Source organism: Phascolarctos cinereus, unplaced genomic scaffold, assembly GCF_003287225.1.
Source record: "Phascolarctos cinereus isolate Bilbo 61053 unplaced genomic scaffold, phaCin_HiC Scaffold_2;HRSCAF=192, whole genome shotgun sequence".
In the NCBI taxonomy this organism is placed as follows: Eukaryota; Metazoa; Chordata; class Mammalia; order Diprotodontia; family Phascolarctidae; genus Phascolarctos; species Phascolarctos cinereus.
The window spans coordinates 403,032,727-403,055,363 of NW_027555625.1; the positions used below are offsets into that span (position 1 = coordinate 403,032,727).

Here is a 22,637-nt window from a genome sequence, read left to right on the forward strand (position 1 = left end):
CTCTCTCTCTCTCTCTCTCTCTCTCTCTCTCTCTCTCTCTCTCTCTTTCGAGGCAATCTGGGTTAAGTGACTTGCCCAGGATCACACAGCTAGTAAATATCTAGTGTCTGAGGCCAAATTTGAACTCAGGTCCTCCTGACTCCAAGGCTAGAGCTCTATCTACTGCACCACCTAGTTGCCCCTCTAAACTTTTTTTTCACAGATGAGCACTGGGACCATTGATTAAAGCCTAGTGCTTGGCTTGCCTAGGAATGGGGACTGCAGGTGATTTAATGGGCAAACCTAAAGAAGAAGGCACAGGGAAAGGGAGTTCGCTTTGGTACATTTTAACTGAGATCTTTTTGGTTTTACATAATCTTTCTTTCCATATATATTCTTCCCGCACATGCGTACTGCCCTACCCAGAAAGCCATCCCTGCAACAAACAATATGAAAGAGGGTTGGGGAAAGGGAGAAGGCAAAGTAACTCACCAAAACAAACCAACACCTTGGATATAATTGACAGTATACACAATATTCCATACCAATGGTTCACCCCCTCTACAAAGAAGGGAGGAAGGTTCGTTTTCTCATCTCTTCCTCTTACAAAATTCATTGTTATTTTTTTTTTAGTTTACAAGTTACATTTGATTTTACATACATCTTATTGATTTTTTTATTTTTATATCACAGTAATTTCTAGAATTGCCCTCCCTTGTGACAAAGACAGTACCTTTTGGTAAGCAAAGAACATAAAATGTTGTAAGCAGGTCTGATAGTGAGGTTAACATTCCACCTTAGTATGTTCCTGCCTCTGAAGGGGAGGGGTGTTGTGTTTTATTCCCTGTTCTATCAGACCATTGTTGATTACAGCATTGTGCAAAATGCTCTACTTCTACTTATATAACTCCGCATCACTTCGTGTAGTGCTTTCTCTGTTTCTCTGAATTCCTCATATTCATCATTTCTTACTTACTGCACCACGGTATTCTGTTATATTCAAATACCACAAATGTTTTTCAGCCCTTCCCTATCACTGGTTCATTTAGAAATGCACCTAGCTGTCCTCATATTTTCTGATGGGAGCTGCTTCAATCCTGATTTTTTTTTCTCCTTTGTTGCCTTTCAGATTGGGCGCTTCAGAAGCTGCTGTGTTTGACAGTGATGAGTTGGAGGCCATAGGAGCTGCCAGAGTTCAGATTGCTCTGAAGTAAGGACTGGGAAAGAGGGCAAAGGAATAGGAAAGTTTGGTTTTGAGACACCTATTAATCGTCCATACCCTCCACACCTTAAATTTTATTTTTCACACTTGTTTCGTGGGATTCTCATCCCTCCCCCACCCCACCCCACTCCCCAAGAAGGAGGTAGGACAGGTGTGATTATCTCCTTTTGACAGAGAAAGAAATAAACACAAAGAGATATAATGACTTGCCCAAGGTTGCACAGAAAGTAAATTCCAGACCCAAAACTAGAACTCAGATCTCAGACTTCCAGTCCAGTGTGCTTTCCATCATGCTATGATGTATTCCCTTTATGTAACACATGTAAAAGCTTGACACGTCCTCAAGTCTTTGGAGCTTTCGTCCTAACCTAGTTCCTTACCCATGGTTGAAGTAACCTATTTGATACCTATATTATTGGAGTACTTTTCTTGATAGTTGGCTCCAGGATGCTCTTACCCCTCCCAAGTCTCTTCTGTTTTCAAAGGTATATAAGCTCAGCTTTGAAGAATTGCATTGGTCAAAGCAACTGTAAACACATGCAAATAACTCCATGAGTATGCTTTCTGAAGTCTTTGACCTTATTCTTCAACTTGTACACCTCCTCAACCATGAGAGAATTGGTTGGTAATAAACACCTTTGATCTGGGAACACACCCGTGGTTCAAAGAGGGCCTTCCTTATCCACTGAGCTGTTGCTGCAGATGGAATCTTGCCGGTAGAGGGAGCTCTCAGACTACTCTCACTTCCTTTCCCTGAGGATTCCCATGATAGAGAAGAGTAGTTGGACCCAACTCAAACTAGCAGCATCTCCCGCTAAGTAGAAGTGTGTACATTTACATTTATGTAAATACTGTAGATGTGCACACCTACATACATTGTGCCTACCTTCAGAAACAATTTGTGGTAACTGAAATGAGAGAGCTACTACAGTTTAAATTTAAACTCTGAGTTTTCTGGCAGCTAAGGCAAAAGGGAAACATTTCATTATATTGTTCTCATTGTCTGATAAGAAGAAGCAAACTAATTCTGGGAGGGGGGATGAAGCTTCTTCCTTACCTCGAAGTCACAGAATCATAGACCTTTAGGAGACCTGAAAGGTACCTTTGAGCAAGGTTCTTCATCTCCGCCCCCCCACCCCGACCTTTCACCCAAAGGAAACCCTGGCCCCTACCATGGAGACCTGGTCATACGTCTTAGTGAAAGACTGAGTCTCACAGAGTTTAAATGACATTTCCAAAGCAAGTCAGTTGCAGAGGCAGAAGGAGAACTGAGTTTTCCTGATTCCTAGACAATTACTCCTTCTGCTACACTAGGTTGAATGGATTCATTGATTGGGCCATATAATGGACTTTGGGTACCATAATGGAAAATGTCTTCAGCTACAGGTTTGGCAAAAAGATACAGAAACATTCTTCAAAAAGACATTTCTTATAGAAGGATGTATCAGCCCCTCTATAAAAACTGAAAGCATAACATTAAATCTTAGCTTAGCAAAGGCATGTCTGCAGGGAGCTAAGATAATGTGGTCCAGGTCTGTTGCTTTCTGATAATCTAACAGTACAGGCAAAGTTCAAGTGCAGTGAAAATTCTCTCAAATCAGTTCCTAAGCCATTAGCAGCTGCTGCATCTTGCTACTGAAGAAGCATTTTGTTAATAATAGGTGCTACATGTTCCCTATTTCATTTCAGGTATGATGAGAAGAATAAGCAATTTGCAATATTAATCATCCAGCTGAGTAACTTTGCTGCTCTGTTGTTACAACAAGACCAGAAGGTGTAAGTATGTAAGCTGAGGGGCCCAAGTGTCATCCTCCACCAGTATTAAAATGGTCGGTTCCCAAACACACATTTCCTTCAGTGTCAAAGGCTCCATTTGTGTCATAAGCACTTCTTATATATTTATGGCACGGTGCATTACTGTGATTCAGGATTTCCATCTGATTCTGATTCCCTAATAATGGTAAATGTACATTTGCAAAAAGATCTGCCCTTGGCTTTACCCAATAGATATGATTGAAAAAAATGTACATGGATTGTCATATTTAATAATTTTAAAATATTATAAATCTTGGTAAATGGAATAATTTTTGAGGACACAGTTGAATAGGGACATGTAGGAGTAAAGGTGGCTGGCTATTTCATTCAGCCATAGGCTGAAGATTCTTTCAGTAATCACCCCCCTAATTTACTTTTTGTGTAAGTTCAATTTTTTGCATAATAGGCTTTCTTTGAAAAACATGACAGACCTATCATTCTAAATAGGCACTGTGATTGCTGCACTTTTCTGGGAGATTTTTAGGCTTGGGTGGGGCAATTATTTTGTTTTTAATGTGAGACTATTTCTTCACCATCACCAGCACCGCCTCCATCACCACCACACACACACACATACACATACACACACATGTCAAGTGTTAGTTGGCTTAGGTTTCTAAGGATGGAGTCTGTATTTCCTCTTAGGCAGTTTAAGATCCCATGGCTTAGACTAGTGACAATTCGATTTCTCTGAGGACACATGAATTCTCCTTAGCCTATTCCATCTTCTCCATAGTATGATAGGCCCTTAAGGAACAAGATCCATTGAATGAGGCTCTCTGCAGGCCTGGACTCTTGGTGACTGTCTCCTATTAGTCAGTGTGCAGGAATCCTAGGCCTTTCTGAAGAAGGGCACTTCCATTCATTTGTCCCTCCACTTTCCCTTCTTCAAACCATGTAGCAAGCAGCCATTAGAGCCGACTGCTGTGCACAGACATATACAGGCATGCCGCCTTCTCTTTTGTATGTATAAATTTATTTTTTGTATATGTGCCTCCCCTGTTGGAATATAGCTCCTTGAGGGCAGAGATAGTTAACCCTTTCTTTTTCAGTATTGCCAACACTTAGCCTCGGCACAAAACAGGCACTTAATAAATGTGTATTGATTGATTGACCATGACATCCTCAGGGTGGGTCTCCCAGGAATTCCTTGAGAAATGGGTCCATTTCCCAGCCTTTTTACCACCTGCCTTTTTGGAAGGCTTGTTTGTTTCCAAGCCCAGAGGGGCTTTGCCAAGAGCCCATTCTGCTTTTTTCTTTGTACACCAGACCGTCCATAAGTTTTCTTCCCTACTTCCTGTGAAACAGAATAGAGAGGACCAAATGCTCTAAGTATCACCAAGAGGCAGACAATTCTGTCCTTTGAATCGAATGATAAGATTTCCTGGAGACTTTTTAGTTGTTGTTGTTCAGTTGTGTCCAACTCTTTGTGACCCCATTTGGGGTGTTCTTGGCAAAGATACTGGAGTGGTTTGTTATTTCCTTCTCTAGCTCATTTTATAGGTGAGGAAACTGAGGTTAACAGGGTTAAGTGATTTGCACAGGGTCACAAAGCTAGTAAGTGTCTGAGGCCAGACTTGAACTAAGGACAAATGAGCCTTCCTGTCTCCAGGCCCAGCACTCTATACATTGTACGATTCTAGCAGCCCTTTACCAATACAGAAACAGAGTAAGGAGTAATATCGGCTTCCTTCTTCTTTCTGTCCATGTTGATTACTTTAAAAAGCCCACTGACTTTTTTCTTATCTTTTGCACTTTTAAAAATTTTTATTGATGTATTTTATTTTCACATTATAAACATTTACAGATTACTCTCATTCCTGCAAGTTCTCTTGTAACAAAGTAAAACTAATAGTACAGTGACAGCAACTGTTTAGGAAAGCCCTTTGAACGTGAAAGAGTTAACTCAAGTCCTTTGTTGTCCTTTAGGAATGTCCGCATTGCTATCCTTCCTTGTTCTGAAAGCGCACCTTGCTTGTTCCGGACGAGGCCCCTGGAAGCTTCTGACAATCTGGTGTTCAATGAAATGTTCTGGGTATCCATCTCCTATCCTTCTCTACACCAGAAGACCCTAAGAGTAGATGTCTGTATGACAGATCAGAGCCACATGGAAGAGTGCCTGGTGAGGCTCATTTCTGTTTGTCTTCAGTACTTTGTCTATAGGCTAGTCCTTATCTGAGTTCTTAACTATCATTTTAAAATATTAATCTGATAAATTCACACCTATGTATTTGGCCTAAAATGTGTTCATTTTTTCTGTAAATTAATAACAATAATGATCAATACATAGAGCTGTAAAGTTTTCAAAATGATATATGTATAAAATCTTATTTGATATGTTATTATAATTACATATTATCTTATTTGATTCTAAGGCTGAAGTTCTGTGAGGCAAATGCTGTTATTATCTCCATTTTACAGAGGAGGAAATAGGCTGATAGTGGTTAAGTGACTTGATAAGGATGACCTTGTTAGTAAATATCTGAGCCAGGATTCAAACCCAGGGCTTCCTGATCTCACCTCTGATCCAGGGTTCCATCCACTAAGCCTCCCTCCCAAATGTATTGCATTTTACGAAAGGAACATAGGACAGTGGTTATGTTAAAGCACTAGCCAGTGGAGGTAAAAAGAGGTGTTTTTGCTCAGGGGAGGAGGGCTGTCTTTCTATGTAGTCCCTTAAATTACACAGAAACATAACTTAATTGTGCTCTCTCTAAATAGGGATAGCTTCATCAAAGCCAGACAAACTGATCTCCAGAATTCCAGATCCCAGAACAAAATTTCTAACTAATAGGTCACTGCTATTAGTCTTTCATGCTCTGAGGAAAAGAGTAGAACCTGTATTTTACTCCACAGGCAGATGCCCAGTTTTCCTCTAGGGCAGTATCATTGTGTACAGGAACAGAGGCTGAGTCAGTTTTCCTTCCATTTATCCCCAGTTTTCCCATCTGACTAATCACCGTCAGAGCTGAAAGACATCTAGGTCCTACTTTGATGAAAAAGATGGAAATTTGTCCAGGACTAGCCTTGATAGAACCTGGGACCTAAATCAGCAATGAGAAACAACTCTGGAACTGAGAATCTATGATAGGCCCATAGCTCCATAAAAGACACTTATAGCCTTAGACTGTTAGTCAGGCTATTGACCCTTTTCTAATCTTTTCTAATAGAAAAGCCCACAGACAAGTACCTACTATGCTCCAAATGTGTCAGTTCATTTTTCAAACCTTTTTTCATCAACAAGCATTTGTTTAATTCCTTCTATGTTTCTGGCATTTGTGCTAGGCACCAGAGTATACAAAGTCAACAGTGAAATAGTCCCTCCCCCCCCCAGTATCAAATTGTCAAATGAGATAATATTTGTAAAGCTTAGCACAATGCCTGGCATTCAGTAGTTACTTAGTAAATGCTTATTCCCTTATCTTCACTCCAAGGAGCTTCCATTTGATTGGAGGGAAACAGCTTGTACACAGAAAAATAAAATAAAATATACACAAATCCAAAGTACTTTAGGCCATCATGAGGAAGAGAGTCACTGGAAGCTGGGTAGCCAGGGTACACTTTGGGTAGCTGAACTTTGACATTTAGCTTGAGGCTAACGTAATTTTAGGCAGCATTGAGAAAGTTATAACATCCAGAAGCAGCAAGACTGACTGCCACTGTTCAGATGCAGAATATCGTGTTCAGCCGGTCGAGCGTCCTTCCCTCTCTTGACATTCTCTTATTCTTTGGTTCTCCCAACTCATTGTTTCATATCTCAGGAAACTGAGAGAAATGGTGCTTTCCTTCTCCCAGGATGCCTTGGGAGAGTACTCTTTTCTCCTCTGATCAGAAATGAAACCCTAGCTCAGGAATTACCATTGCTACTCTTTCTCTTCTTCTTTAGTCTGTTTCTTCTTTACCTCTGAAACAGTAATGGACATTTCCAAAGGGGCAAGAATGTATCCAGAGAAAGTAAAAGTAAGTTAGAGAATTCTCCCCTGGCCCCTATTTCCCAAGATCTGGAATTCAAAGAAGGATAAAGGGAAATGTTTAAGGGAGATGAATGGAAGTAGTCTTCCATCTGCTTTCCAGCACAGCTGCTCTTCCATTCTGAGCAGAGCTCTCCAACCTTAGTGAGCAAATGAAACTCCAAAGGCCATGTGGGTATCTTCTGCTTTCTGGATGGCCTGCCCCCTAAATATCCAAGATAACTATTATGTTCTCTTTTTAGATATCTAAAGATTTTAGGAGACTCTTTTGGTGTTCTCTTCCAGTGTCATGACCAGGGGTGGGGAACCATCAGGCGTCAAAGTCACATGTGTCCTTCTGGGTCCTCAAGTGCACCCTTTGACTGAATCCAAACTTTACTTTGGATTGCGAAGTATATGAATACAAACTTCACTTTGGATTCTTCTTGTTTAAGCCCATTTCTTCCGATTATTTGCTGAAGAGCCATTTGTAGGAAAGTTTCACCAGACTCACCTTGGGACCCATCAGTTATACCTAGTGAGGAAGAAGGTTGGCCTTTTCTCTCTGTTGTGGAATTGGGGTAAGGAGGAGACATTTAAGGGAAAGGAATAGGATTATACTCTTAACTGCCATAGGTGGGCCCAGGTCGCAGCGTCGAACTGACTGACATCACTGCTCCAAAACTTCCTTTATCCTCCAGTCATAACTTCCTGGGAACAAGGGTGCATCCTGCCTGGAAGGAACTGTGCAGATTACAAAGAGATTCATTCATCATTGTGGTAGAGTAGGGGAACATGCTGGCCTTGGACAAAAGAAAGACCAAGGTTTAGATACTTGCTAACTATTGCTGTGGGTAAGTCACTTAACCTCTTTTTGCCTTAGTCTCCTCATCTACAAAATGGAAATAATAATTCTTACTCACTGCTCTACAGAGTTATTGCCAGGAAAGCACCCTGTACACCTCAAAGCACTATAAATACGTAGACTTCTCTTATTATTCGTTAGATCGCAGATCTAGAGTTAAAAGTAACTTCAAAGGCCACCTAATCTAATTCTTTCATTTTACAGATCAGGAAACTGAGGCCCAGGGAGGTTAAATAACCTGTCCAAAATCACAAGTACTGTCAGAAGTGTTCTTTCCACTATACCATGCTGCCTCATTTTCTATATACATAAACCTATACACATGCATGACATATACCATATAACAAATATGTATATAAGTGCATATATGTGAATATATACTTGTGTGTATAATGTGTTCCCTCAGCAAAGTGGACAGTCTGGGCCATTATTGATTTATTTCTCTTTAGCAAGAGACACAGATTTGACTCCGGAATTCTCAGTGTTCTTCCAGCTCTGACATATTTCATGTTCTGTCTTCTAAGGGCCCCTTCAGCCCTGGTATTCTTCAGTTCTGAGATTCTCCCCCATTCCTTCCCCATCTTAGGAAATTAAAAGAAATGGTCCCTGGGCCCTGCATCATGTTCCTCAGGGGCTCTGCAACAAATAGAAATGGATGATGATGAGGCAATAAATGATGAGACTTTGGCAGACTCATGAGTAGCAACTCCAAGAGGTTTCCTGACTTCCTAGTGAAGTGTTTCCCCAGCCCTGGGGTATTTCTCAATTAGAAGAGAATCAGTCCTGTTTCCTCTTCCTAATTGGTTGCCTTTCATTCCTCCTTCCTAATTGAAATCTGGCCATTGTAGGTTGCCATGGAGGCAGCTGAATCTTTCCATCTCACTTTGGCACTTATCTATATTCAGCTGCCTGATGAGAAGCTCACCTCGCTGGGTTACTTGAAAATGTTGAGTCGCTTACTCAAATAATGGAGTGTCAGATTTTGAGGGGGAAAGGAACAGAAATGTGAGGGATCAGGGTGGTTCTTAAGTAACCCTTTCTGGAGGTGGAGATAAACATTAAAGGCCACCTTAGAGATTAGGCTCCTTTACTTAGGATGGGCCTGGAAAATGTGCTATATTTATCCATTTTTATTTCATTCGGTAATTAATTATTAATCTCCAACTTAGTACTATGCACTAAGAAAAAATTATTGAGAATAAGACGTGGTCCCTGATTAAAGAGTTTATATTAGTATGTGAATAATAATAACAATAATAACTAGCATTTATTATGTGCTAAATGTTTTATATATGTATCTGTTTTGATCCTCACAGCAACCCCATGAGGTAGATAGTATTATTACCCAGATGAGACATGAGGATGAGGAAACTGAAGCTGAGGGTTTAAGTGTCTTGCCTGGGGGCACACAGCTAGTAATTATCTGAGGCAGGGCTTACTTCATACAATTAGGTCATATAGAGCCCCTACTATAAAATGGGCCCAGCACTATACAAATATTAGCTATCATCATCATCATCATCATTATTATTTTCCTCTCCAAGAATGCCTTATAACAATGGAATCAGAATCCAGTTCAAAATCTGAGGGCTATAGAGTTTGAAGAAAGTGGAGATTAGTAAAGATAGCAGTCTTGAGGGAAGACTTCTTGGTAGATATTTGAAGCACCCCAACCTTTATCTCTTGCCTTTCCTTCCCACCCCACCCATACCTGTTGACTTCACCCACTTCACCATCATCAATTTTTTTTTTTTTTACCGCTGTGCCATACTGTTTGGTCTGCTGTTTAAAATAGAATGAAAGCTTAGCAAGTATAGGAAACACAGGGTTGTTGGGAGGTTCAAATGAGATAATGTATGTAAAGCGCTTTGCAAAACTTAAAGCTCTATAGAAATGCCAATTAGCATCATCATCATTATCATCATTAGCCTATGGTCATAAGGCTTCCAGTCTGGTGATGACTTCATTTCCTGAGCCTTCTATTGCACTTCTGCTGAACTCAAGTAGTGCCAGCAGAGCAAGACAAGAGTGTGCTAGTAAATGCTTAACAACTCGTCTGGGAGGAGAAATATATGCACCCATACTTTTAAGTTTAATTGCATTATTAACTTTTTCTTAAGCTGAGACAATCAACAGAACACTAAATCACTCCCTGATCGGTAAAGATTGCCCATTTCTGAGGTGTAAATGTTCACACTGAAACTTGAACAATCCACTAGCTCTTAGGACAGGAGTCAGGAGTCTTGACTACACTCGCTGTTAAGTCACGCAATGCCTGTCTTTCACTTGATTCGTTGCTATATGTTTACTAATCTCTATAACACTAGGAGTATTTGAGAAATTTTCCATTAATAAATTTATAATCTCTTCTCATTAATTAAATTAATAGCTCAAGCTCCTAGTCAAATTCATTAAATGTAATTTAATGAACTAGAGAAACCTTTGCCACTAGTAATTACTTTCATCATCTATATTTAAATATTAAAATTACTAAAATATATAACTTTTAAACAAATGGACAAATAAACATACACATACATGTATGTATGTGTACATATACATATATGATATGTGTGATATTAATAAATAAATACAAACATTTGCCTAAGACCAGTGTCAGGTCAAACCCTCAAACTATCAGTAATTAATCTCTCTTCACTTGTTTGTAAATTCAGTCTCAATGCATTCAACTTAATCCAGGTAATTATCTGTCTCTTTAAAGTCTTCTTAATGTTTCTCCTCAAGAATGTTCCCCTTACTCTTTGTATTCTCTTCAGCAATGATAAGAAACTATCTTTCAGCTTCTTGGAAGCACTTTATAGAATTAGTCTTTATAAACTTCTCCTAGGATTTCCTCCTAATATAGTACCTAAGATAGTTTTCATAAAAAAGAAGTCCATCCTCACCTTTATTCTCTCTCACACACAAAGATTAATTATAGGTCCTCACGAACCCCAGAAGTGCTTCAGGTCAAGGCATTTTCTCAACTGATACTTCAGTTATCAGCCTGTCTTTCTTTTACTCCCCCTTCCCCATTCTATCTAAGCTCTTAAAGCTACAGTAACAACAACTGAACTCTTAAAAATTAGTAACAGTCTCCAAGAGGTACTCATTTAGAAAGAGAGGTTACAGAAGTTTCCCTCATTGACTTGAGATTCTGCCTCCACAGAAATGGATGATGATGATGAATCATGGATTGATCAGGTTTTGGCAGATATAGGATCATCAGTGGCAATTCAGAAAGTTTTTCTGGTTTGCTAGTGAAATCCTCAGGCATTTCTCCATTAAAAGAGAATCAGTCCTATTTCCCCACAGTCAATCTTGACTCTACTAGAGCAGTTCTAATGTCTAGTTATCCAGGGGCAAACTCAGTTGGCAAGTGGATTATCCACAACTACCTTGCTTTTCCTCCTGCTTTCCTGTTCCTTGGCATTTCCACCACTTGTGGGAACCACCATTGGTGGGTGGATATGCAAAAATAACTAAGTTTACCTAGTTTACAAAACCAATCCAGTGTTCTCCATGAGGAAAAGAATTTGAAGCTCGAAAGTTCCAAAAAGTCTAACAATCTTAAACTATGCATTAAGAAAGGCACGCTTACCTACTACTAGAAGAACTCTCACAAACTGGAGCTTGTCTAGGAGAGGACAGCTGGGATGGGGAGAGGCCTGGAAGCTGATATAGGGGGTTGGGGCTGGAGGAACTGAGGGGTGGGTTTAGTCAAAAGAAGAGAATACTTAGGAGGGATATAATATTTGCGAATATTTTTTTAAAAAACTATCATGGAAAAGCAGGTATAAACTTGCTCTGCTTGACCCCATTGGGAGGAACTAGAAGAAGTAGCTAGAATTTATAGAGTGGCAAACTTAGACTCAATGTAAGGAAAAATTTCTAAACAATTAGAGCTGTTTGAAAGTAGGATGAGCGGGCTTCACCATGAATCTTAAAGCAAAGTCCAAGGTCTAGAGAGGATTTTTGTTCCAATATTCATGGCTTCTGACCTTTCCAGCTGAGATTCTTTTGATTCCCTGAGGACAAGGACCATGTCTTGATTATACCTGTTTCCCCTAGCACTTAACCCCATCCTGTATATACGATAAATGCTTAATAAATGTTAGTTAGCTGGAAATGGAATGAGTAAAGGGCAGGATGTCTTGTTTTGTTTAATTATCCAGGCTCTGATCCTATCATGGATAACCAGAAATGGGCTATGCTTTCAGAACTAAAAGGAACTAATTTTTAACTTTCCTGTAATCTCTGTGAATTCTTACCTTAGTAAACTCTGTCCCTGGTATTTTTTTTAATAAATATTTATTGTATTTTTTTGGCTAAGCAATGGGATTAAATGACTTGCCCCAAGGTCACACAGCTAGTAAGTGTTATGTGTCTGAGGCCAGATTTGAACTCAGGTCCTCCTGAATCCAAGGCCGGTGCTCTATCTGCTGTGCCACCTAGCTGGCCCTTATAACAATGATTCATTTTATTTATTTATTTTTTTTAGGCAATTGGGGTTTAGTGACTTGCCAAGGGTCACACAGCTAGTAGGTGTCAAGTGTTTGGTCTGAGGTCAGATTTGAACTCAGGTCCTCCTGACTTCAGGGCCAGTGCTCTATCCACTGCACTACCTAGCTGGCCCCCGGTACTATTCCAATAGCTTCTGAGAGCTGAGAATAGCCTAGAAGAGTACGACTGTTCCACACCTTCTCTCTTCTCATCTTCCCACAGGGTGGAGCCCAGATCAGCCTTGCTGAGGTCTGCCGGTCAGGGGAGAAAACAGTACGCTGGTACAATCTCTTGAGCTACAAATACTTGAAGAAGCAAAGCCGAGAAAGCAAGCAAGAAGCATACAACTGCTCTGCGAACTCGGTGAGAGGACCTGAATGAAGATCTGCTTAACATAGATGACACTCGGGGAGAGACGGGGCCTCCAGAAATGGGAATAGTGCGTCATCAGGGGAAGCAGGAGGAGAGCAGTGGAGATGTGAAATACTACAGGTTAAATAGGATGCTGATAAACCAGAAAGCTTCGAGAGATGGTAAACCAAGACGCTAAAAGGCCTTGAGGCCATGTTACATGAGGGAGTGGATGAAAGAACGGAAGGTGTTTGGTCTAGAAGAGGCTCAGAATGGCACACATTTTTAAGTATTTGAAGGCCCTTATGTGTAAGAGGCATTAAACTTGTACTGTTTGGCCCCTGAGGACAATAGGTGAGCCAGGAACAAGGAATGAAAGTTACAAAGAGGCAACTTTAGACTGGATGTTAGGAAAAGTTTCGTAACAATTATCCCAAAACCAGAATGAGCTCCCTCACAATTAGGGCTGGCTCCCTCTGGAAGTCTTCAAGCAGTCTGGGTCACCACTTACTTAGTGCATCAGAACAGGCTTTCCTTTTGGAGTATGAATTGAACTTGTTGGCTGCTGGACTCCCTTCCAATTCTCTGATCTTGTGAGTCAGTGGAGAGAAGAGGAATAAGAAAAGGGCTAGCTATGCATGTGTATAACACGTACATAGGTCTCTCTATACAAATATATGGACATGCATGTACCTATAGATATAAATATATTCTTCAGTACTTTCAGGTGTTGTGATTTTGTCAGTGTGAGAACTCCCTTCCACACATACACCCACAACACAGATCGAAGCCCCTCCATCACTTAGAATATGGATTTTTGAGAACTGCTATGGACAAAAATTCATCACACTAACATCTATTCTAGTGATGAACCTCTCCCAAACTTAACTAGGCTGATCGACCCTTGGACAATAGACATACAGTCCATCACCAGGCCTTTAACTCAGTCTCTTCAACTTGAGAAGGACCAGCCAAAACTTGTGCTTTATTAGTATAGCATATGAGAACCCAGGGTCATCTGCTCCACTGGCAAAATAGATAGAAAAGACTGAGAGAGAGAGAGAGAGAGAGATCCTCATGTCATAGACATGTGTATGATCATGATATATAGACAGATATAATCAGATGATAGACACATGCATACACGTACGTACATATGTATATATACATCTAAGTACAAATATCTGCCACAGTATAAGTTGGCTAACCTCTTTGAATTTGCCAGATGGAAATCTGCTTTTAAGCATTTAAAAAATAATAATAAAATTTACCTAAAGAAAAAAGAGGAGTTAATAACTTTTAAAACAACCACTTTTATTGAGTTTTTAAATAAAATTATGTATCATATTCATTTTAGTATGGTTTTTTAAAAGGGGTTTTAAAACCAATCTGTTTTAAACCCCCTTCAAATTTTTGAGTGGCAAAGCAATATGCCTATGGATTCAAGTCCTGTCTATGCCATGGACTTTGTGATGATTGTTAAGTCATTTAACTTCTTAGTGGTCCCAGGCAACTCTGTAAGTACATAGGTTACTGACCTATATTGGTAGAGATAGTTTTCACACTGAAAGTTCTGTATACTGATTCTGCCCCTCCATGTAGTATTTCCTGCATTCAAACAGCATGATCATTTTTTTAAAGTAAACACTAAAACACATATGCCTATAGGCTCTTTATTCACACATATATGTATATGTACAAATATATTTATATACATGTATGTTAGGTATAAGACCACCCAGATATATGTATATATAATATATATATATATATATATATATATATACATATACAATAGTGATAGATTATGTATATAGCTTAGTGATAAATATGTATAAAGCACTTAATTTTTCATTTGGCAAAGAGATTTAATTTTATTTATTTACGCAACAAAACCCTAATGACCCCAATAATGCTTATTTTTCTATACTAAAACATGGAGGGAGGAAGTTCCTGGCTTTCTCCTTCACTTGGAAAATATCCTTTGAAGGTACATTAGAGGGCAGCTAGGTGGCGCAGTGGATAGAGCACCGGCCCTGGAATCAGGAGGACCTGAGTTCAAATTTGGCCTCAGACACATAACACTCACTAACTGTGTGACCCTGCGCAAGTCACTTAATCCCATTGCCTATCCAAAAAAAAAAAAAGAAAAAGAAAGAAAGTACATTGGAATTATTCTTCCCATTTTGTGAATGGAGGACATAAAGATTTTATTAGTGGATACATAAAGACATAAATGAACTTCACTATATGATCCACCATAAAAAAAAATATGATTTATTTTTTAAACACATAAAGTAATCATTAGAGGTAGAATTTCAGTCATCAGAAGGAAAAAAAGAATGTCCTCTGAGTTGGCAGAGAGGATCCTTTTTCAATTAAAAATCAAATATCGGACATATAGTAGGATTGTTGTTTTCTGAACAGGCATAAGAAACAGTGTAGCACAGTGAATAGAAATCTGGAAGACCTGGATTCAAGTGCCACCTGATGCATAGTGGCTGTGTGACCCTGGGCAAGTCACTGAATCTCTCAGTGTTCTAACCAACTCTCTAAAATTCCTAACTACAGGACAGGTATAATCTGTATTGGTAGAGGAGTTTTTCTCTGGGTGTTCCCTATACTGATAAGCTCACAGGTATAAGCTCTCCCCTAAAACATATCTCATTATATGATTCTGGACTGCATTGTAAAGCCAATAGAATAGTTTGGGAGGAATATATTATTGAATTCCACAGATCTTTTTTCCCACCCACCAGTGGCATAGATGAAGGAATAGCTGTCTCTGCAGCTCTGGTTGTTTTGAATTGATATTTGCCTAAATTGCAAGAGTGTTAGTATAATAAGGATTTTACATGACTGATGAGTTACTTTTAAGCTCTGCTGCAACATTATATTTTTTTATTTGAACCCTACATTTTCTTCATTAGATTAGTCCATTTACAACATTTTGAGATAACTATGAATCATAAAGACTATGAAAGGATTATATTTCTCTTAAAATTTTTAAAAATTTTATTATTTTTTTAAAGGATCCTATTTATAAGTAGTTGTGTGACTTGGAAAAGTCATTCAAATAGGTTTAATTTTTTAATTTTGCTTTAAGCTATGAGGAGAACTTTTTGAATTAAAGAAAAAAATTAATGGGCATATATTGAGATTGTCGTGTTTCTGAAGATGTGAGAGGCAGCATGACATAATGACTCAAGATCTAGCCTGGAAGAACTGAGTTCAAGTCTAGCTTCTTAAATGCAATATGCAATGGCATATCAGAAGTGAACAGGAAGGGAGGAAAGGGGGTGACAAGTTGCTGATCCCTATCCCTAATAAAATAATTCACAGTTCTTTGTCACCTCATGCTTCATGAGGTGCTTTCCCCTCACAATTGCCCTCTACTGTAGGTAACATAATTCTTATTCTTTACTTTACAGTCAATAAAACTGAGGCCCAGAATAGTAAAGGAATTTACCTGTGAACATACAGATGGTAGTAAAGGTATGTTATTAGCATAAAGAGCAGTGAGTTTAGAGCTAGAGGACTGAGGTTGAACCCTGGCCTTTAGCAAATCACTTAAACCCACTAAGCCTCAGGGTCTTCCTCTGTAGTGGGATAGAATTGACCTATGTGCTTTCTCTTCTTTCTACCTCCAAGGCCCATGGACCATGAGTGATGGAAATGGCATAACTAGACTGTACTCACTGTTAACAAAATAGAGAAGGTGGACTAGGTAAAGGGCTCTTAAACCTGGTATCCATCAACTTGGTGTTCTTTTTAATATTGTGATGACTTTATTTTGAGAAAATTAATTTCCTTTTTTAATTCTATGTGTTTTATTTCATGCATTAAAAAAAATTCTTTTGAAAAGGGATCCACAGGCCTGTTTCACCAGACTACCAAAGAGACCCATGAATATGTAAGAACCCTTGGACTTGGATTCTTAAATGGGGTTCTTGATGATCTCCACGGTCTCTTCTAGCTTTAAAACATTGGGGTTCTATGGTCGATCATGAGCACTGGGGCTGGGAGTCATGCTGATTCGAGCCTCATGGGCCTTCTCTCTACAGGACACTGTTTCTGCACTCCTAGAACAGACAGCTGTGGAACTGAAGGCGGTAGAGAAGAGGCTAGAGGGGGAAAGTAATGCCCTGACTATGGAAGAGAGCTGGTGAGTGAGGGAGAGCTTCCCCGCCAATTCCCCCACCCCCAGCACTGAGCAGGTCCTTGTCCCAGTGCACCCTCAACATTCAGGAGAAGAGTTCCCTGAGGAAATCCGCAAATGACTCTGCTTTCCTATGCCCCTCGCCAGCTCCAAATTCCAAATGCTTCAACAATAAAAAGTGTCCTTCCACCCAGCTCCTCCTTTCATTGAGTTTTTTCCTTCAGCTTTTCCTCCTGTTGTGATTGAGAGTAGAAAAATTGCTGGGTTAAAGTTGCTTTTTTTTTTTTAAAGTTTGCTTTGTCTCTGGCAAACCACAGTGCTGGTTCAAACAGGAGAAGGTCTAAAGCCGGAAATAGACATAGGACATGTCTTCCATAGCTCTGGCAGAGGATCAGTGATTTAGGCCAAATTCTCAAGCTTGTGTTGAGACTTTTCACATTGTTACTTAGCAACCCGGCTTCTGTTCTCTCTCTTCCTATCCCCCTCATCCCCACACACATAGTCCCCTCCCCACCTCTGCTGGCCGTTCAGACTCTCTTAAGACACCCACTTATAAATATGGCTTGGACATACTGCAGTCAGAAGCATGTTGATTCTGATCATTGTATTCCTTCCCACAGAAATCTGTGATTTGTTTTATTTGGGGAAAATATCCGCCCCGTCATGGCTGTAAATCAAGATCCTCTCCTTCAGTTTTCACCTTTTTCTTCCCAACAATCATGTCCCCTTAGTTCTTCATCTTCATGGTCTGAGTCCCTTTATTTCCTGAGACTCCAGACAAGAGGAACTACGCCAGGGCAGTGATCAGTGGTTAGGGGTCTGGAGGGGTTAGTCTGTCTCTGGGTTGATGACCAAAGCCCTTTGTGCCTAATAGGCTATATGATGAGGATCCCAATGGTGGCAGTGAGAACGAAGGAGCAGCTGAGGAGGAGGAAGAGGATGAGGAGGGAGAGGAGGACATTTTCACTGAGAAAAATTCACTGGGTGTGAAAGATAGCCCAGCAATAAAGGTAAGGAGAGCAAAAATGAATGACATCTAAGAGTCTCAACCAGCTTGCCTAGGCAAGATAGCACAGCATTACTGCCCCTCAGTGCTTCTTTCAAAGAAGAATGTGTTGGGGCAGCTAGGTGGTGCAGTAGATAGAGCACCGGCCCTGAAGTCAGGAGGACCTGAGTTCAAATCCGGCCTTAGACACATAACACCTACTAGCTGTGTGACTCTGGGCAAGTCACTTAATTGCCTCACTAAAAAAAAAAAAAGAAGAAGAAGAAGAAGGTGTCCTTAGGTGGCTTTTGACTTCCCCCTGAGAAATGGCTGCTGAGACAACGGGCTCTGAGCTGTTGCCATTCTTAGTAGTTAGTGGAGGTTTAGAGATGACCACTTCTCATCTACCAACAAACAAACATTTCCTTTGGAATTGGAGGAGTATAAAAAGCAGAGGGAGGTGAGAGTGGAGGGAGTTTATATTTCAAGGCTCCCTATCCCCAGTGCTGGTCATAGCACTGGTAATCAAAGAGGTCAAGTGCTGCCCAAGCAGAAGTGTTGAGTGAGAAGGGGATTTTATCTATTGGGCAAGAAGCTGGGTTCAATGATCTCTGTCTTGGTTCTGTCTATGAATCTCTTCTCCTAACATCATATCCAAGAGCCTCTCTGTTCCCCAGAGAGGAACTGGTTCTACAAAGCTTCAAATTCTTGCCCATCTTCTCCTTCATCCTGACCTATGAGGTACAGAAGCCACCACAGTCCCTTGGTGTCCCTGTGCCCAGTGTTTTCTCAGAACTGGTTACTCATTCCTGGCTTTGCCCCAGCTGCTTCCCTAACCCTACCCTTTTTTTGTCCTGTTACTAAATGTAGCTCTGCCCAAAGCTTTATAGAAAAGAGAGATACGATATAACTCCTTTGTCCCATCTCTTTTGTCTCTGTAGTTACCATTAGTATTTGTGTGTCCCCACTATTAAAAAATATTTAACCAGGGAATTATTAGTCACATGATAACAGTCTTCATTTTAGAAGCTTAGTCTGTATCCTTATTTATGCCAAATTTCTATAAATGCCAAGTGTCCTTAGTTCATTTTAGTGCACTGGGCCTAGAGTCAGGAAGACCTGAGTTCAAATCCAGCCTCAGACACTTACTAGCTGGGTGACTCTGGGCAAACCACTGAACTTCTGTTTGCCTCCGTTTCACCATCTGTAAAATGGGGATAATAACAGTTTCTACTTCCCAGGATTGTTGTGAGAAGCAAGTAGGATAAGAATTGCAAAGCATTTAGCACGGGACCTGGCACATAGTAAGCATGATATAAATGTTGTTACAGCTATTACTTCCACATTATAGGTGTTTAGGGTACAGCACTCCACAACCTGGAAAATCCACATAAAATCTTTTGGCCCTCTCTTCATACCAGAGAAGAAGTCTGAATTTTTTCTTTTTCTTTTATGAGGTGTTTACAATACCTTATTGTAAAATTTGGGTTGATATTATACACGACCATACATATATTTTATGCATTTCTAGTTTCTAAACTTTTTCCGTGTTGTCTGCTGGCCCTCATGTATCATCTGCAGCTTTTGCAAAACTCCCCCCAAATTCCCATTTCTTATGCTGACCAGCAATATATCAAAACCACGATGGGGAAAGTCGTGATGTGGAAGGGGTAACTGTATTATCGTTAGTATTATTATTACCATTACCAGTAGCATTATCATTATCATTATTGGACAGAGAATATTGGAAGACCTTTAAAGTATTTTTAAAGTCCTGCTACATTCTTCAGAAATTAACACAGAACACAGAAAATGAATGTAAATTAGTCAGTATTAGGGAAATCAGATTCCAATTTACAAAACTGTTTGGAGTCACTCTTTTATGTAAAAGCAAAGTATACCTCTGCTGGCTACTTGGATTTTTTTTTCTAGAGGTTGAAAATATTCTCCAATTGTTTCAGCATAGGAGGGGCCTCAGGGGGATGTAGGAGGTGGTTGCTCCAGATGTCAGAATACAGCAGAGCCAGTGGTGAGCTGCAGGGGAAGGAAATTTCAGGCTATGCTGACAGCAAAGAAAACATGAGCCTGGAAGAATCAGTCAGATGCCTGTTTCCTGAAAGTAGGTGGTTAGGTCCTCAGGAGTGACAGATGGCTTTAGGATGAGTGACTTTTTCCTCAGGTGGACAAAGAAACCAACACAGAGAGCCTGACACCATCACCTACAGTTGTGCGGCCCAAAGATCGAAGGATGGGCAATCCGCCGCCTACGCCATTTGTCCGAGGCAGCACCATCATTCGCTCTAAGACCTTCTCTCCTGGGCCTCAGAGTCAGTATGTGTGTCGGGTAAGTAACAATAAGGGAGAACCATTCTTTTATCTCTAGTATCTTTTACATCTGCATCCTCATTGCCACCACTTCAGGTGAGTACCCTCATGCCTATACTATTGTAATAGTGCCCCAACTTGTGATCCTGCCTGAATATCTCTTCCCTCTGTTCCAGGGTATATGCTACTTTCAGATTAATCTTCTTAAAACATTGCTTTCATCATGTCCAAAAAAAAAAATTAGTGGTTCCTTGTTATCTGTAGGATGAAATCCAAACTTCTTAGCATGGCATTCAAAGCTCTCCTCAATTCCAAGCACCAAACCTTGTTCACAGAATAGATTTTAGTACTAATGAGAATAGCTCCACATTTACTTTATGTTGACATTTCTCTTTTAGTTGAATCGAAGTGACAGCGATAGCTCAACCCTATCCAAAAAGCCACCTTTTGTTCGAAATTCCCTGGAGAGAAGAAGTGTCCGAATGAAGAGGGTAAGAAATCACTTTGAAGCTATTTTTTGGCCCAGGGCCTTCTCACCCTTGCTACAGTCCTCAGCTGTCAGATGAAAATGCCCTCACAAGCAGCCAATAATGTCATAGGACCCAGTGGACTTTATCTTCACAAGTTTTGATGTAAAAGATCTAGCTCTTTGAAATAGTAAGCCTGAATAGGAGAGAGGATGCTGTGTATGCATTATGAGTTGACATACTTTAGCTTTGCTTGACAAAAGCACCAACCTCTAATTAGAGAGGAAGCTCCTCAAGGGCTTATTTATTTGGTAAACTCTCCCCCAGCCCTCACCTCTTTAGCCCTTTGCATTGGGTGCTATACTGAGTAAATGCTGTCCAACTGGCTGACCAATTCAGGCTCCTGACTGCCTTCTGCTGCAATAAAGAACTTGAGCTTCCAAGAGCCTCTCAAAAGCAGTGAAGTGCCAAATGAGTTTTTTACAAACCAGCTAGAAACTGACATTGAAAACTGACAAACTGTTCCTGAAAGAGATGGAGATTCCTCCTGGAAAAATGACTGCTTAGAGCTAAGAAGCAAAGGACCATTCCAGTCCTTACAAGTCAAGTCTGGGCTAGATTAGAAAGTGGTTTGCAAATTCAAGAAACCCCACGGGAATGTCCCATACTGGAGAAAAGGAAAGATCTGCAGCACCCAGGGCCATGTTTGAACAAAGAAGGAGCTGCTGAGCTTTAGATTTACAGCTAGAGTTGAGGAATCAATCAATCAACAAGCCTTTATTAAGCACCTACTATAGGCCAGGCACTATGCTAGCTATGGTGATGTGCATATATAATTACAGATTTGGCACATACACAGAATACCTCTGACAACATCTCCTTCTTCTGGGAGAGGTGTGAGGATGTGTAATGGAAATGTCTTTGAGAGACTATGGAGCATGTAACTGATTCTGGGGCCTCCCCAGGCACTTGGTGTATATACACACATACACCCACATACAAATTTATAAGTGTATAGATCTATAGATGCAGATAAGGGTAAAGATACAGATATAGCTTTAACATATTTACTTATATTAAGCATACCTTTACATATAAAGATATATAAAGACACAGATTTAGATAGAGATAGATAAAGAAAGGTATGTACAGAGATAGAGGTGATATAGAGATATAGCTAAAGGTAGAGATATAAAGAGATACAGATATAGATACACACAGATATAAAGTAACTTCAAGTTAACTGGATCCAGAAATGAGTTCGAGTGGCCAGCAATGTCATGAGTCTAAGGAAGCTCTTGCCTGGCTCCAAACGAGATATTACATTCCTAGAGCAGCTATCCATTCTTCATCCCTTCTTCCCCTAAATTTTTCCTCTGCTCATGGATCATGAAGGAGAAAAGGTAACACGTTGAAGGAAATGTAAGGGGGTTAGGGGGAGGCATGACATTCATTGTACTTATCCAGAAAATTTCAGGAGCCCATGACCTTTATGCAGCACTTGGGGGTAGACGTCCAACCCAGATTTCCAAGGACAATAACTGGGTTGCTGAGAAAAAGATCTTGCAGAAGCACAGCATGGGCTGCCCACTCCCTGAACTTCCAGAAAAAATGCAGGTGTTTGGGGTTTTGCGCCTGTCACATCAGCACTGTCCTTGACTACAGCTTGGCCAAACCAATTTCTAATATTTGGTTCTGTTCTAAAAAGAAAGGCACTGGGTTTTCTTCCTCTAAGAACTGCACTCATAACATATAGAGCATATGACCTGGACAAGTCACATAACCTCCTGTGCCTCAGTTTCCTCACCTGTAAAAAGAAAGGGTTGGACCAGATGGTCTCTGAGGTCCCTTCCAGCTCTAAATTTTGGATCCTATGATCTCTGCCAATCAAGGAGTTTAAAATCTAGTTGGGGAGAGAGGAAACATAAAACTTCTTAAGAAGTTATAAAGTAGTTTATTCATAAGTGAATCTTTCGTGAAACAAGCATGCAGATGCCAAGGGAGTGTAAGATAGAG

General features: G+C 40.2%; 1 protein-coding gene across 2 annotated transcripts in view; it reads left to right on the forward strand.

Moving 5' to 3' along the window:
* WWC1 (WW and C2 domain containing 1) overlaps positions 1 to 22,637 on the forward strand; it is a 147,884-nt gene that overhangs the window by 119,881 nt on the left and 5,366 nt on the right. For both annotated transcript variants that reach the window (XM_020992335.2, XM_020992336.2), the window contains exons 13-20: positions 1,109 to 1,189; positions 2,891 to 2,977; positions 4,946 to 5,138; positions 12,557 to 12,697; positions 16,750 to 16,850; positions 17,719 to 17,854; positions 20,009 to 20,173; positions 20,553 to 20,645. In XM_020992335.2, coding sequence (XP_020847994.1) covers positions 1,109 to 1,189; positions 2,891 to 2,977; positions 4,946 to 5,138; positions 12,557 to 12,697; positions 16,750 to 16,850; positions 17,719 to 17,854; positions 20,009 to 20,173; positions 20,553 to 20,645 — 997 coding nt within the window. The remainder of the gene's footprint in view (positions 1 to 1,108; positions 1,190 to 2,890; positions 2,978 to 4,945; positions 5,139 to 12,556; positions 12,698 to 16,749; positions 16,851 to 17,718; positions 17,855 to 20,008; positions 20,174 to 20,552; positions 20,646 to 22,637) is intronic.